General features: G+C 34.0%; 1 protein-coding gene across 1 annotated transcript; it reads left to right on the top strand.

Moving 5' to 3' along the window:
- Positions 1-1,916: 1,916 nt before the first annotated feature.
- LOC118736302 lies at positions 1,917-2,744 on the top strand. Its single transcript, XM_036466400.1, has one exon. It carries the CDS (start codon positions 1,917-1,919, stop codon positions 2,742-2,744), a length of 828 nt encoding a protein of 275 aa, XP_036322293.1.
- Positions 2,745-16,603: the final 13,859 nt, after the last annotated feature.

A 16,603-nucleotide genomic window follows, 5' to 3' on the forward strand; every position in this document is an offset into this window, starting at 1 on the left:
CCCCCCCCCCCCCCCCCCCCCCCCCCCCCTCTAAGGGCATCACAACGGATAGCTTAGTCGAGTCCAAGTGTGCCTCCACATGCGGAGGCAGCCCGCTTACCTAACCTAACCTAACACGGTACTATGTTTTACATGTGTATTACACCAGCTGTGCTTTCTTTACGAAAAAATTTAAATAACAGTATATTGCTTTACCTAACCTAATTATTTTTTTGAGTTCTGTAATAATTATTGAAATGTAACTTCACTTCTGGTTCCTCTGAGGTATCCTTCACAAGTAACAAGAATGAAAATTTATGTTTTTACCAACTTGCTTTTTGACCAAATGCGCTTATGGGTTTTTACAATTCTGGATTACTATACGTCCTCCAAGGTTTAGATAAAAATTATGTAAATACATTTAAACTGCATTATCGAATACTTATCAGTAGTACTGAAATCTACTTAAAAAAATTATAGCTCTCAATATTGTTAAAACATTATTCTTCATATGTTTGACGTGCTATAATGGTCACGTAAATTACAATTTGCGAATGGGAAGGCAAATGAATGCAAACAAAACCTACTTTAAATAAGTCCTCTTTACCCTCAATACACAGATTTAGTGTACAAAACTGTGCACAAAAGATGCACTCCATCAAAGTTCACGATAAATATATAAAAAAAACTAGGGAAAAAGGCGAAGATTTGAAGACTTCACTTTCACTTTCTTAAAATATTTACTTTGACAAATAAAATTCATTAGTAACATGTGGTAATCTGTACAAATCATTAAACTACCATTTACCACAATACCACGTTAGCTTCTCTAATATAATAACAAAAAATCAAAGCCGAAATATACTGCTCATAAGAACCTTTTTCTTAGGGTGCTGAAAAAATTCAATTTAAATGTCATTCACATCTGGTACCTGTAGGGTATCCCTTATAGGTATCAAGTGTCAAAATTATCATGCGCGAGTTTTCAAGAATCCGGACCATTGTGCGTCGGACAAGTCGGTTGCGAAGTAAGAAGAGCTGAAAAAGTTTTCAAATTTTTGCGCAGGTGCCAAACGAACTTCCCGCGTGTGTTCGGGGGCATGCTTGCTTGTGCTTTGCTTTGTGCATATTCTATTTTTAGCGCATTCTGGTGTGTGGGTACTCGGAAATTTTGGACCGGAGGCCTACACTATCTTAAATTTAAATGTTTACCATCGTGCGGAGTACAGTGGCTCGCCCGGTGTGTGTTTGCGGATCGCTTTATTTAGGGACCATTTGTTTTTTATAATTCATGTCAGTCGATGTTCAACTCTCACGCCGTGTAGAGCGCCTTACGGATTACGTTAGCATAGACTACTTGTGCTTGGAACGCAAATTTTAGTGCTCGCGCTATAAAAAGGCCAATTGCCTTCATTTTTGCCGATTTAATTAAACACTTTGTTGTATATAAGACAAATAATTAAAAAAGAAAAAAAGCTTTCTTAATATTGTACCCAAAAATGGGGAGCCCCCGGGTCGTGGCCCGCTCCAAGGTTCTTTTACCTTTGGACTGGGTAAAAACAAAAAACTTAATTCTAACTCTGAAGGTCCAAAATACCTTCTAATGTCTAGAGTCGATAGCGAGGAACATTCCCTTAAAAACGTGTCACCATTTTTGATTAAAAAAATTATATACTCAGTTTGTTCTGGTGAAGTTGACATGTGCAAAAGACTAAGAACGGAACGGAACGGTGTTAATAAAGACAAAAAACGCATCCCAAGCAACAAAACTCACTTGCCTCATATCTCTTTCACCCTCAATTAAAGTGGATGTCAGTGAACACAAGTCACTAAACTACTCCAAAAGTGTAGTTTACTCAAATGACTTGAGAGAACTAGCAATAGAAGTAATCGTTAATGAACAGAAATCACAAAACGTGATAAGCGCACAAAAAGTAATGAAAAAGCAAAACGGAGAACTATTAGAAACCGGTTTGGTTATCATAACCTTCTCCTCTCCCTATTTACCAGATGAACTTTCAATAGGCTATGAAAAAGTGAAAATACGCCCCTACGTTCCCTCACCCATGCGTTGTTATAACTGCCTTCGCTACGGGCATATAACAAATACATGTAAAAACGAAAAGATTTGCCCCACATGCTCTAGCCCCTTCCACCTTAATACCGAATTAGAACAAAAATGCACACAACAAAAAGCCTGCATCAACTGCGCCGACAGCATAAACGAAACAAACAGCTATGGTCCACTCGGCAAAACCTGTCCAGTCTTTATGAAGGAAAAGGAGATTCAAGCAATTGTAACATTAGAAAAAGTGGATCGGAAAAAAACCATAGCTACATATAAACAACGTCATCCTAACTCAGCTCCGTCTTATTCGTCAATAATTAGAAACAACACATCAAACGGTTTACAAAACAACACGAGCACACGGCACGAACAAAATCACTTTTCACCAACAGACAGCAACAACCATAATCAAAGAAACATTGTGAACTACTCTGAAGTATGCGAAGAAGCAGAAATTCAGCCACTAATTACCTCACCATCTCACTCATCCACTACCACTACACCATCTTCTAAACAAACAAATATCACCATTCTTCCGAGAAATATTTCCAACAAACTAAAGCAACAGATAAAGAAAAAACTGAATGCAAAAGCAGAAGCCCGTGCAAAGAAATCAAAGCAAAGCAATAAAAGCGGCGACTCAGAATTCTCTGAAACCATGTCACTAGATGAGGACACACATGAGTTAAACCTATAGCTTGTCTAAGTTATTGCCAACTAAATCCATTATAAATAATATATAAGGTTAATAGCATAAGAAAATTTGCTAAAATATTTATATATTTCCCTTCTCAAAAATCAACAATGAGTGGCCAAATAGCAATTATGCTTTCTCTTAGCTTCTACACAGCAACAATAGACTGCCGAAACCCTTCACTCTACTCACTTAAAACTCACTACTCAGACCAGTGTTGCCAGGTCTTCGGCATGAGAAAACGTCCCTCTTGGCCTGAAAAAACGTCATTTCCTACCAAAAAACGTCTTTTTCAAATGAATGTACAAAAAATTGTTCTTATTAAACTTTGATTGTATACAAAGGTACATATGTACGTAAGGTATATTAAAATGTCATTTCGACAGAGCACATTTATAACATGTCCCCACCAAAAAGTTAACCATCTCAAATCGAACTTAACCACATCACTAACTATTGCTGTCCACACTGCGGTTTGAGGTTTATAAAGCAGTACAAATGTAGAGAACAGTGTTCGGACCTCCAAAAATCGATTCAGGACTAAAAATCTGGGCAAAAACAAATTTTCCGTACTAGATTGAATTTTTTATTTTCGTTTCTGACATTAATTGTTTGACTTAAATATTTTCTTTTCATGCAAAAATAAGAACGCGAGGCAATGTAAGGATAATATGTTAAACATTTAGGTAATATTTAGCATTTTCTATAAAATAGAACATTTCCAACACTTAATTTTTTAAAGAGCAACAGGATTTAAACTTTTTCTACTTTATATAAATTTCATTCTACATATATTTTTTAACAACTTAAGTAAAGTTCTGCATTCGCCAATTTCTACAGCCATACATCAAAAATAACGAAGTTAATTTATTGATGCATTGCTATGAAAGAGTTAAGGCTGATTCACATACAACTTTCTTCGCTTTGCTTGATAGTTCCTTGCTTTGACATATAAGATCGATGTAGGCATATGCATGAGTATGCTCACATAAAAAACGTTTGAAGCAAAGCAAAGCGAAGGAAAATATTGGGCAACTCTCACCTTTTGCCCGCTTTGGCAATTGTATCTTTTCTCGTGCGCTTGCATTTGCATTTAATGACAAAAATAGGGTAAATAGGAAATTTTATTGCTATTATTAATGCATATTATTATATTGTTATCTATTTTACAGAGCAAATATATGGAGGAAAAGGAGAACGTAAAAGCTGTCAAAGCGTTTATTGTAGCATACCTTCTGCGTTCCTCGCTTTGTTGTCAAAGTTTGAACTGTCAAGCAAAGCGAGGAAAGTTGTATGTGAATGGCCCTTTACTTTTTAACAGTGAGAACTTTCGATTTTTTTACTGAAACCGGTGGTGAACACTCAAAAAACGGCCCAAAAGTGCATAACATGAATGAAAAAAAAAACAGAATAGATTTGAAGTCAAGCGGAGAAGAGGAGTAAATTTCAAATTTTTTCAAAAACCGTAGTAAATCTAACCTGATCTTAGGTAAGTCCAAACACTAGTAAGGAACGTTTTTTTACATTTTAACGCTAATGACCCACAGATGGCGGGAAAACACAGGGTTGTATCAGACTTTTGACGTGGTTTCGAGTTGGTTAGCTTTTAACCATCTCAGTGAAATGGTTAAGTGCTGTCATTTTTATGTGGCGAAACTACGCTAAATGAAGTGGGTTATCGGGATAACCAACTCAACAGCCATAACTACGTGGTTAGCCCCGGTGGGGACATGGTATTAGAATTCATTGGAAACTGGTTTGAGATCGTTAAAATGATTTTATACATACACTTGTGATCAGCTGATTAAGTCCTCAATATTTTGATCGATTTTAGCTGTTTTTCTTTTGTTTATTTAATGTTTATTATTTTCCCATAAAAGCCACGCTGATTATTTAATAAACAAAATATAAATCCACATTTCAAACTTTGTGCAAAAATTATAAAAAATTGCAAAGTTTCAGCTATATTTTCAACTTTTTATTCAGATTTTTTAAATTTTTTTTGAGTATGCAGTTTGATGCCCATTAAATTTCAGAGCAATAATTTGCAAGTTTAAAGGGGCTACATAATCGCGTTGATTTTTAATAATTTTTTTTTTTCTTGTAGACATTTGGTTAGAGGGGCGGTTGTCGAAAATGCTACATTACGCTCTGCTAAGAAGGAGCATAGCAGTATTTTAGCATTTTTTGGGTTCATTACATTTTCAATGAAGTCTTAAAAAAGTCGCCTACTTTTTTCTGACTTTTTATGCTGCTACAGCTTTTTTGATGCTTTTGCGAGCGTGCGTGTTGCAATAGATCAGCTCTTCCTGATTTGGGTTTTAATGTGCAATTGCAAACATTACAATTAGTCTCGTAACCTCAAGTGTTTACACAACCAGCCTTTGCCCAAGAATCCAAAAAAATGCGCGTACACTTGATTAAGTCATTTGTGTCCAAAGAATAAATATCTTTTGAAGCAGCTGCTGCAAAACACAAAGCTTGTAAAGATTTATTAAGAAAATAATTCAAAACAGCTGAAGCAACTGCTGCAAAACACAAAGCTTGTAAAGATTTATTAAGAAAATAATTCAAAACAAAAAAGATTTAGTGACAGAGAAAAATTACTGGGAAGTTAAAAAACGTCATTTTTTACACAAAAAACGTCCAAACGTCAACAGGATACAAAAAACGTCCAAATGACGTTAAAAACGTCAACCTGGCAACGCTGACTCAGATTTTAAGTTCTCTTTTGTAAGCTCTCTTACAAAAACTGATCACTCTTGCCAATGCGATGGACTTTAAGATATTACAGTGGAATATCAAAGGCTTCATCAATAACTTATGCGATCAGCTCATTATAAGAGAGTTCAACCCTAACTTCATTTCTCTTCAAGAAACACATTGCCAATCCACATTCTCTCCTACAACACCAACAAACTATATTACTTACTTGCACAACTCACCTATTAATACATACGCCAAACAAGGTGTTGGAGTTTTAATCAAAAAGAATATACCACATAAACGCCTTACCCTAAATACCTCACTGCAAGCCATGGCAATAGAAATCGATTTAAATATCAAGCTCACAATCCTCTCCATGTACATCCCACCCTCACAAACGTTTGATCATCGCGACTTAATTGATATATATCAATCTATAAACACACCTCTTGTTGTCGTCGGCGACTTTAACAGCTGGAATACAATTTGGGGCTCACCCTCAAATAACTCCCATGGAAAAGAAACTGAGATAGCTATCACTCAATCAAGTATGTGTGTTCTTAATGACGGTAGGCCGACACATTTCACTACCCATAACACATTCACCCACATAGACATTTCCTCCTGTTCCCTCTCCCTCCTCCCAATAACGTCGTGGACGATTTCCGATGACTTACATCACAGCGATCACTTCCTTATAAAAATAACCATTAATCTTGAACAACGCCCCCACCACCCCTTCCCTCGCCTGGGAGAATTTTAATACAATATGCCAACTGGGATAGCTTCTCAAAAGGAGTCGACATTGAACTGGAGAAAAGAAGAGTGCCACCATGCTGCAACGGCAATGCAGCTCGTATAACAAAAGCTATACGAGCCGCCGCGAACTTCTCCATACTCCAGTCGAAAAAAAAGAAAATATTCAGTGTCCGATGGTGGAATAACGATCTGGCGAAGTTAAGAAAATTGAAAATGGACGCGTGGCACCAATTTAAAAATAACTACTCCCTACCACATCTAATAAATTACAAGAAAAGAAATGCCCAATTCAGAAAGGAAGTAAAGAGCTCTAAACAAATTAGTTTTGAAGAATTTACACGGGAAATAAATAGAGACTACCCTACATCGAATATTTGGAAAAAGATAAATCGACTTTCAGGCAAAGCCTCGTACAACCCTATAGCTGCTATCCACTCTCCCACCGGAACCCTGACTGAGACAAAAAAAATTGCTGACTATTTCGGCAAAGAATGGGCTTATTACTCTTCCGACAACAGCTTCTCTCAAAACTACAATCTTTCTAAAAGCCAAATAAACGAAATAAGCATACAACACACTTCAAACACCCAAGCCAAGCTAGTTGAAAACCCGATAACATTGACCGAACTTCACTATTGTCTGAGTAAAGTCGAAGGTAAAACTCCTGGACAGGATCGAATCAATTATCAAATGATTAAATCATTGAGTCTTTCAGGGAAAATCCAATTACTCGATTTGTACAATAAAATTTTTTTTTTTTTTGGTAACATTCCACATGCCTGGAAACTATCATTAGTATTCCTAATTCTAGAACTGAATAACGATATATCCAAAATAGAATCTTTCCGTCCAATTTCTTTACTTCTAATTGCAAAAAGAATAACCTGGTTTATGGACCATCAAAAACTAATAGCACCCAACCAAACCGCCTTCACATCGATATCCATGTATCTAATGCATTATCCTCAAGAAATCACGCTACAATTCTATCGTTAGATTTCGAAAGAACCTTCGACAGAGTAGGTCTACATTAGGGCGGGTCAATTTGTATGGATCGATTTTTTTCGACATTGTTCCTAGCATATTCGGATTCTTCATAAAATTCTTAGAAAAAAATTCCTCCAGACCATAGCTCTAAAGTCAATTTCGAGCCTGCGCATTTTTAAAAGAAGATATCTTATATATAAAAATGAATTGCTGCCCGTTAGTCTCGCTAAGACTCGATAACGGCTTGACCGATTTGAATATTTTTATTTTTTTGGTTTGTTTTTTATAATATCCGGATGGTTAAAACCAGAAAAAAGTAGAGAGTTGCCACCTGTTTAAAAATTCCAGTATAAGTAAATTAATGACATATATTAGATATTGCAATATGGGTGTAAAAAGAAAGAGGTTATGAAGGCTTACAAGCGAAAATATTTTAAGGTTTAAGAAGGCTTATTACTGAAAATATTTTTGAGTCGAGTTGCCACCAATTTCGAAAATTTAATTCAATTAAGTTAATAAAATAAAGTATGTATTATAATATAGGTGTCAAACGAAAAGTATTTGAAAAATTATTGATTAAGAAATATTTTCTATAGGCCTGCCACCTACCTGAGCGGTAAAAACTAAAAGCCATACTCGCAAATATTATTCAAAGCTTTTGAGGCTCGCATCAATGTGGAATACTGTAACTCCGTTAAGTTAGTATTTATTGATGGCAAACAAAGTACTATCCTGTTTGGCAATGATATCACCCCGTCGAACAATGCTTTTAGCCTCGATATAAAAAGAAAACAAAAGCCGAAGTATTAGCCCAAGCAGTTCATACAAATGTCCCACAATTGAACTAACAAAAAAAATATGGCCTACGACTCTTTTATAGAAGCTGTTTACACTGGGGTAAATTTTAAACAAAAAACAAAACCGACTTTAATTCTCATATACGTTTAAGAGTACCGTTATTTTCTTCGTGGCCCAATTATCGGATCTACACTCAATTAGTAGGAGACTACCTCTGAGGAACCACCTTTCCTTTAAAAAAGAATTATAGAAAACGGATAACGTAGTCCAAAGTTATGCAGTAACATGCATAAAAAAATATTCCGACGAATTAATAAAATATGCAGATTAATATTTAATAAAGTGTAAGGATATATTTTTTTTAATACAAACCTGTGCTTGGGAGTTTTTTGATACGAATAATTTCTGATATCTATTTAAAGAACCGCAAGAGTGCACTACAAAGCATATTACATATTTTTACTATTGTAACGGGAGAAGTTACTGTATGTATTTTTTTTATATGTACAGTGTCGAACAAAAGTTTTGGCACAGCGAATTTCCGCATTACATATATGCAAAGTTTTTAATTTATTTCCGATAATTTTTTATAAAAACATAGTTCATACTACACCAAAACACACAAAAATCAAATGTGTAAACTTTGTGCAAAACTCAGGAAAATTCAATAAATCTGCATAAAAATTTGCATTTTTATATTCAGATTTTCAAGCAACTTCAAACTTGCACTTTGATAAACTAAAATGAAGGGATTATTAAACTACATACTTGGAATTTTTCTAAAAAATACTTTGCCTATATTGCGAAAAATTCACTGTGCCAATACTTTTGTCCGTTATTGTAAGTAAATAAAACTTTAACTTTAAAAAACAAAACAAAAAAATTAAATTTTACAATATATCAAAATAATTTTTCGAATCATACATTTTTTTATGTATTTATTTATATTTTTTTTTTGGTTTTAGATCCTTTTTGCTTTCAACACGATCTTTTTTCTACTTTCTATTGTCATAGCCATAACTCCCTCTCTATTTTTATCAATCAACCAATCAATTTTATAATTTTTTTTTCGGCATTTTTCCTAATTACAAGTACAGCTTTATAAAACTTTTATAACACTAAATGTTTATTAAGCTTAGGATTTTGTCTTATCCGGGCAGGCTTATTAATTTAGCCAGAGAAAATATTTTGTTTATTAAGTTTACCCAGTTACCCATTTTAAACTGCTACCTGTACTGTATCAGCGGTTAAAACTTGTTAAAATCGTATTTAAAATTTTCGGTAAGGAATAAGCGAGTGGATGAAAAATATATAACGGTAATAACGACCCATATATATGTATATGAAAGAACACACACATGCGACGACTCTAGCCATTGTGTGCCACTCCTTTAAATTATAGTTACTCTTTTCTTATTGTATTAAAAGAATAACGTTCGTAACAGTTTAGTAAATATTAATCCGCATATTAACTTAAGCAGTATATATTAAAGAATAGAAGATGACCCGGTGAACTTCATATCATCTATAATTTATTTTAATTTCACCTTGATCAATTATAACAAATCTTCAAAATGTAATACAATGAGATCACTAATACTGCCTCCTGTTATAGCTGATAAAAGATTCCACACCTATGAGATGTGCCACGCCCCTTTTTACAAACTCATTTATATGCATATATCTTTCCATAACCACCTACCATAGGTAACTGTGCATTTAAAATTTCGAGTTCATGTGACTATGTGAAGTTAGAGCTGACTAAAAATTTTAACTATGTATAACTATATATAACCCCATCCCCTTCCCGCCCCTCCTTGGCGAGTTCCAATTTTTTTACCCTATTATAGATCCAGGAGTCATGGCAATATTTTGGCAAAATTTTATTCGATTCTGTCCATCCGTTTAGGCTGCAACCTGGCACATACATACATACATACTTCCACAAATATATAGTAGATTTGCTTTGAAGCGCCATCTTGCGGTTCTTTAAATAAAAAATATATATCAGAAATTAATTTTTCAAATCACAAAACTCCGGAGCACAACTCTTTATTACAAAATCAAAACATTCCTAACACTTTAGTAAATATTAATCTGATTATGGACTTAGTATTAATTAAAGATATTTTGTTTTAAAATTGCGCAGGCTCGAAATTGATTTAGAGCTATGGTCTAAAGGGCTTTTTTTCTTAGAATTTCATGTAGAATCCGAATCTGATAGGAACTATGTCGAAAAAAAAATTTACCCGCCCTAGTCTACATATAATCTTAGAACGCCTCAGGTCATAGAATATTGGACCAAAGGTATTAAAATTTGTAAAGTCATTCCTAACGAATCGCAGATTCCAAGTAAAGGTCAATAATACTATATCTAATATATATCGTTTAGAAAACGGCATCCCCCAAGGATCGCCCCTGTCGGTCACCTTGTTCCAAATAGCCTTTAATGAAGTAAGCAACTTATTACTACAAAATTCCAAAATTGATCACTGCCTCTACGCTGACGATCCGTACATTCTTTGCAAAAGAAAGGATAACCAAGAAACAAAAACTATTTTGGAAACAACACTTCAAGAAATACAATCTTGGTGTGACCAATCACGGGCAAAAATTTCAATTAATAAAAGAAAACAAATTCACTTCTGTAGAAAGCATAATTGCAATGCCTTAAACTCGGTTCTGTCTCTTAACGATAGTTTTATTGAACATGTAACAAAACTAAAAATGTATGTAAAAATGTATAACATTCTCACAATATTACAACTGGAAAGATCAATGTACAGATATTAAGAAATCATTAGCACATAAAGTAAATTTAATAAGAATTTTTCAAAGAAAAGTTTCGTTCATATAAATACCCTAACACATACAACCAAAACTTTAGTATTAAGTAAAATTGATTACGGCCTTTACTTGTATGGAAATACCGCGCAATCCTCACTGAAATTCACAAAGGGTTTATACCATCATGCAGCTAGAGCATGCATGTACGCATTTCGCACAACACTAATTAAAACAAGTAAGAAAGTCTAAGTTCGGGCGGAGCCGAACATTAAATACCCGGCGCAATTATTAAATATATGTTTTCCACCTTTCCGAAAGCTACCGCTACACGATAATCCGGGGTGTATAAATTTTAAGTAAATTAGCGTCCTTAAATTTCGAAATATTGCAGTTTCAAGCATTTCTGAAATATACCGTTATATGAAAAGCGGTCGTAATTTTAGTCCGATTTCAATAATTTTCAACGCTTTGCTTTTATGTGGCAAGCACAATAACCATACCGAGTTTGGTTCAAATTGCTAGAACGGTTAGCGAGATACATATATGTGATCATAAGTGGGCGGTGCCACTCCCATTTTCCAAAATTGTTTCATAAGCGTATTTCTTGGTAAAAAATTGTTGCAACCATCAATTTTAAATAAATTAGCTTTAATATTTACTGATTTATCGAGGATTTCGTATTTTTCTAAATTACCGTTATATGGGATGTGGGCGTGGTTATTGTCCGATTTTAAAAATTTTCGGCCATTTGGTATGTTGTAGCAGGACCAACAACTGTGCCAAGTTTGGAAGAAATTGGTGCAGCGGTTACCAAGATATACACATGTAACCATAAGTAGGCGTGGCTACGCCCATTTGCCAAAAAAATGTTAATATTCTTATTTTTCGTCTAGAATTTATTATAAATATCAATTTTGAGTGAATTATCTTCAGTAGTTACTAAAATATCGCACTCTTCGTATTTCTGAAAATTACCGTTATATGGGAGGTAGGCGTGGTTATTGTCCGATTTCGCCCAGTTTCAATACCATCCGTCCTGTGCCCAAAAGAAGTCCACGTACCAAGTTTCGTTAAGATATCTCAATTTTTACTCGAGTTATCGTGTGCACAGACCGACGGACGGACGGACGGACGGACGGACAGACAGTCACCGCTTAATCGATTTCACTTTTCATTCTGATCATTTATGTATACATTTGTCTATATCTATCTCGATTCGTTTTGCCTGTTACAAACAACCGTTATGTGAACAAAGTTATAATACCCTTGTGCACAAGTGCGCTCGGGTATAAACATACTGACAGAATCAGGACTTCTATCCATCGAAACCCGTTACACTGAACAGTTGGTCAAGCTACTACCGAAAATTCTATATTCCAATAATTCAATTGTAGACGCTGATGTCGAACGTTTGCTATCATGGAAAAAATCGCGCAGGATAGCTTCAGCTTTAGTGGTTTAGCGGTTTGAGAATAAAAACATAAACAAAGATGCCTAGAGATACAGGCAAAAACGAAGATCAAGGTAAATTTAAACACTTTAAGGTAAAGGTGAAGAGGAATATGCAGAAATAAAGATAAATATGAAGAAAAGTATGAGGATGAAGATCGATATTGTTATCGATATAAAACTCGATATTGTTATCGATATAAAACTCGATAATTTTATCGATATAATAATCGATATTGCTATCGATAAAATAATCGATATTGTTATCGATACTGTTATTGAATAAATAACCGCTTTTGTAATCGATATAATAATCAATATAATGATCGATATCACACACATCACATCACATTACATGACATCACATCACATTTTATCACATGATATGAAGAGACATCACATGATTTTGCATCAGATAATATGATATCACATCACACGATATCATGTGACATGACATTATATGATATGACATCACATTATATGGCATGACATCACTTGACGACATCACATGATATGACATCGTATGACATGACATGGCATGACATCACTTGACGACATCACATGATATGACATCATATGGTATGACATCATATGACATGACATCAGAGGATATGACAACACATGACATGACATCCTATCACATCACATAAAATCACGTCACATCTTATCACGTCATCGCACCTCATCTCATCTACGTGAATAGAAAAAGAAAAGGATATAAGCAAAGATGTGAAAGATAAAAACAAAGATGAAGACCAAGGTAAAGTTACGATTTCAAAACCAGAAACACCGTTGGAAAGTAATTTTCTGTAGATGAGGAGAGTTTTTATAGTTTCGAAATTGGTTGAAAATCGTCGTTTAAAAATTTCCATATTTGTTAACGGTTGTTTTTGCAACCTGTTCAATTCAAGCGTTTCGCATTTTGTTTTACTTCGTATTTGAAATTAAACTTTGAAATAAAGATAAATATGAAGATGAAGAAACAAGTGGTAACGATGAAGACAAAAAAAGGGCAAAAGTGAAGATAAAGACGAAAATTGGGATAAAGGCGAAAATGGAGACAATGAGAAATACATAAGAATTAGGTTCAAAGATAGGAATCGAAATAAAATCAGCCATAAAGGTTACTGAAATTTATCGAATCATCGAAGTTTATAATTATCGAAATTTATCCATGCTTATTAAGTTATCGCAACGTATCGAGTTATTCAAACTGATCAATGTTTACTGAGTTGTCGAAATTTATAGACACAGAAACTTAGTTGTCCAAATTTACGGATAGTTATCGAGCTATAAAAACGTGTGGGATTAACGAAATTTGTCAAGTTAAAGAAATGTATCAAGTTATTTATTGAATTATCATTATTTATAGACTTAACGAAATATATCGAGGTGTCGTAATGCATTTATAATTATTGACCTACTGAGATTGGTTGGTTCAACAAAGCAAAGTTTATGGAATTTTCAAAATATATCGATTTATCGAAATTTCAACGTTATATAAGCTTATCGATTTATCACTGCTTATCGAATTTAATCGTCTTAACAGATTGTAACGAGTTATCAAAATGTTTAGATAGTTTTCGAGAAATGTGGAGATGTCAAAAGTAAAAATTTATAAAGGTATCCAAAGTTTTTACATTTTTGAGTTATCGAAATTTATCGAGCCAACGAATTTCACAGTTATCGAAATTAGTCGAGTTAACGAATTTTGTTGAGTTATCAAATTTTAGTGTTCTTGAAATTCATCGAACTATCGATATGTATCAAATCATTGAAATTTATCGATAAACTTGAATGTAGCGGGTCAATTCCAAGTCCTGCCGAAGTACTCCAATGACCTTCTCAGATAAAAAAGAAAATTGGTTACGTATTAGCAGAAGATTTTCCGGTTAGTTAATTTGTACCGTATAAGTATCGCTACGTGTTAAGTTAGAAAACCTCTCCAAGGCTTCTAAAACTAGAAAAACTGTCGAATTTCGACAGTAACTGGCACTCTAGAAATTATAAATCCCTAATTTACTGGTCTTCACTATGCAAATCAACTTCAAAAAATTCAACTGTTAATAGCTAAGTTAGCTTTAGGTCAATCTTGACCATCTTATATATAGAAATATTAACCCCGTTTCTTTAGCTTTAAAACGACGTTAATACTACGTTCAAATTGACGAGCTAAACATGGTAAATGGGCTTGAACCAGTTAAATGAACAAAACAACATAAACAAGTTAAATCGCATGCAATTGTTGTTGGAAAATTGAACCAGTTAAATCATTTAACTCGATTGAAAACCAGTTCAGCGCAGAGTTGTATCAGAAAGCTTTCTGCTCCGACCAACCAGAAAGACGAAAAAACTTTCATTTGGCACGCCAACGTTTAAAAATTTATATTCTGAAAAATATTAAAAATTATCAAAAATTATCAAAATTGTATGCATGTCTGCCTGCCAAAAAAGAGGCCAAGGCGGTAATTAGTTATTTTCCATCAGGTCTCGTCGTACATAGAGATAAATAGGGCATACGGACTAAACATTTTGACGTATCTAAATAATCCGTATGCACTAATATCATGAAGCAGACATTCGCATAAAACAAACTGAAACCCAAAACCTTGATTTTGAATATTTTTTCTTTTCGAATTTTTATTGGTAACCAAACAACCGTCAAAGTTAACTCCAAATGTTCAATGTGGACGATTGTGTTTTCCAAAAACCTCTTTTTCATTTAACAAGTTAAATGGGGCCAATTTGAACCTAATATAAGATGAAGTCTCTACGATGGGTAGAACCCGAGATATAACGATGTGAAAGAGTACATGATTAGTCAGAATCACGAAAAAATGCAAACTTTGACAGATCATATCTCCGAAGAAAAAGAAGAAGAAAGAAATTCCACGAACACGTGTTAGCTTATTTCATGTATAGAACCCATTAAAAAAATTTGAAGCGAATCGGAGACATGACATAATTTTTTTTTACGAAATCCGTCCGACTTAAAACAGAATGGCTCATATAACGATGTTGTATATTTTCTTGTTTTATTGTCCCAACATGAAAACTCAGAAATCTATGGTCGATTTCTTTGGTGCAAAGATTATATGCCGAGCCCGGAACCATCGGATACCTTTCCAAACAAATTGCTTGCTTATTTTCATTCCCAACCTCACATTTTTCCGTCAAAAGATTGCGGTTTTCGGAAAATCAGCCCGCTATGCCGCTCTAATGTACATACATGTGCATATGTGTTTTGTACGAATTTGTGTACACATATAGGTTTGTTCACGAGGAAGGGCAGGTCATAGAAAAGCACAATAAATTTTCAATTTATGTGGTTGAGTATTTAAGTGATTACTTGCCACGCGCGTTTCCTTTTCCAATAAAATCATTTGAGTGAATTTTCGCAGCGATTGAGGCGGTAAGCAGCAAGGTAGATAGTATTGCAGGCAATTTGTGCTGACTAGTAAAATGTAGAACACTGCGGCCACCACACAGTGGTCCGAAACGATAATCTAGAGGGACAATATCAATTAACGAATTCCGTTTGCACGAATTTTTATAAAATTTAGTATTTAGGTATATTTTAAGTCTCCTATTACAAAATCTATATAAAATGTTAAAAATTAAAAATGGCGAACCCATACATTTTTAAAAATAATTTTAATTTTTATGAAATTCAATATTTACAAGTTTTTGGTTGGTCAGTGTGGCAAATTGGCGTTCCGCCAAATTGAAAATGTCTAAAAACTCAAATCGATATATGTATGGGGGGAGGACGTAGGCGGAATTTAAGTTAATCAAACAATAAAGTATGATAACACAGCAGTCTAAAAACTCAATTACTATCATCGGCACTTATAGGCAAAAAGTAGTATCACATTACAAAGATGATTTTCTAATCAAAATTTCTTGCATCAAAAAAGTTAAAACTTTAAACTTAATAATAATTCGAAAATATTAAAACAACTGAAATTTCTTAAAGATATATTACGCCTTTACCTGAATTTGATGCTTCCATTGCAAAATATTATGTAGAATTATCGAAGCACTTCAATAACTTTTACAATTTTTACGTCAGCAACAAGCAAATAGAGCTTTTGAACTAACTCATGATACAAATGTTTAAAGGTAAAACCGCTCAATTCGTTGGCCATCATTTATTTTTTCAAGTTTGTCTACTTGATGAAATTTAAATTTTCAGAGCAACTCAAATTCCAAATAAAAGTAAAACAAAAAACAAATAGCTCAAAATATTCAAATTTTCATTTATTAGAGACTGAAAGTGAGAATGTTTTTGTGAGATTGAAAATTTTAAAACGTTATGTTAGCAAACTTCAAGCATTTTCAGGCTGCCGCTCAGCGGTTTTACCTTCAAATTTTTG

The sequence above is a fragment of the Rhagoletis pomonella genome, unplaced genomic scaffold (genome assembly GCF_013731165.1).
Source record: "Rhagoletis pomonella isolate Grant_MI unplaced genomic scaffold, Rhpom_1.0 Rhpom_scaffold_00003, whole genome shotgun sequence".
NCBI lineage: Eukaryota > Metazoa > Arthropoda > Insecta > Diptera > Tephritidae > Rhagoletis > Rhagoletis pomonella.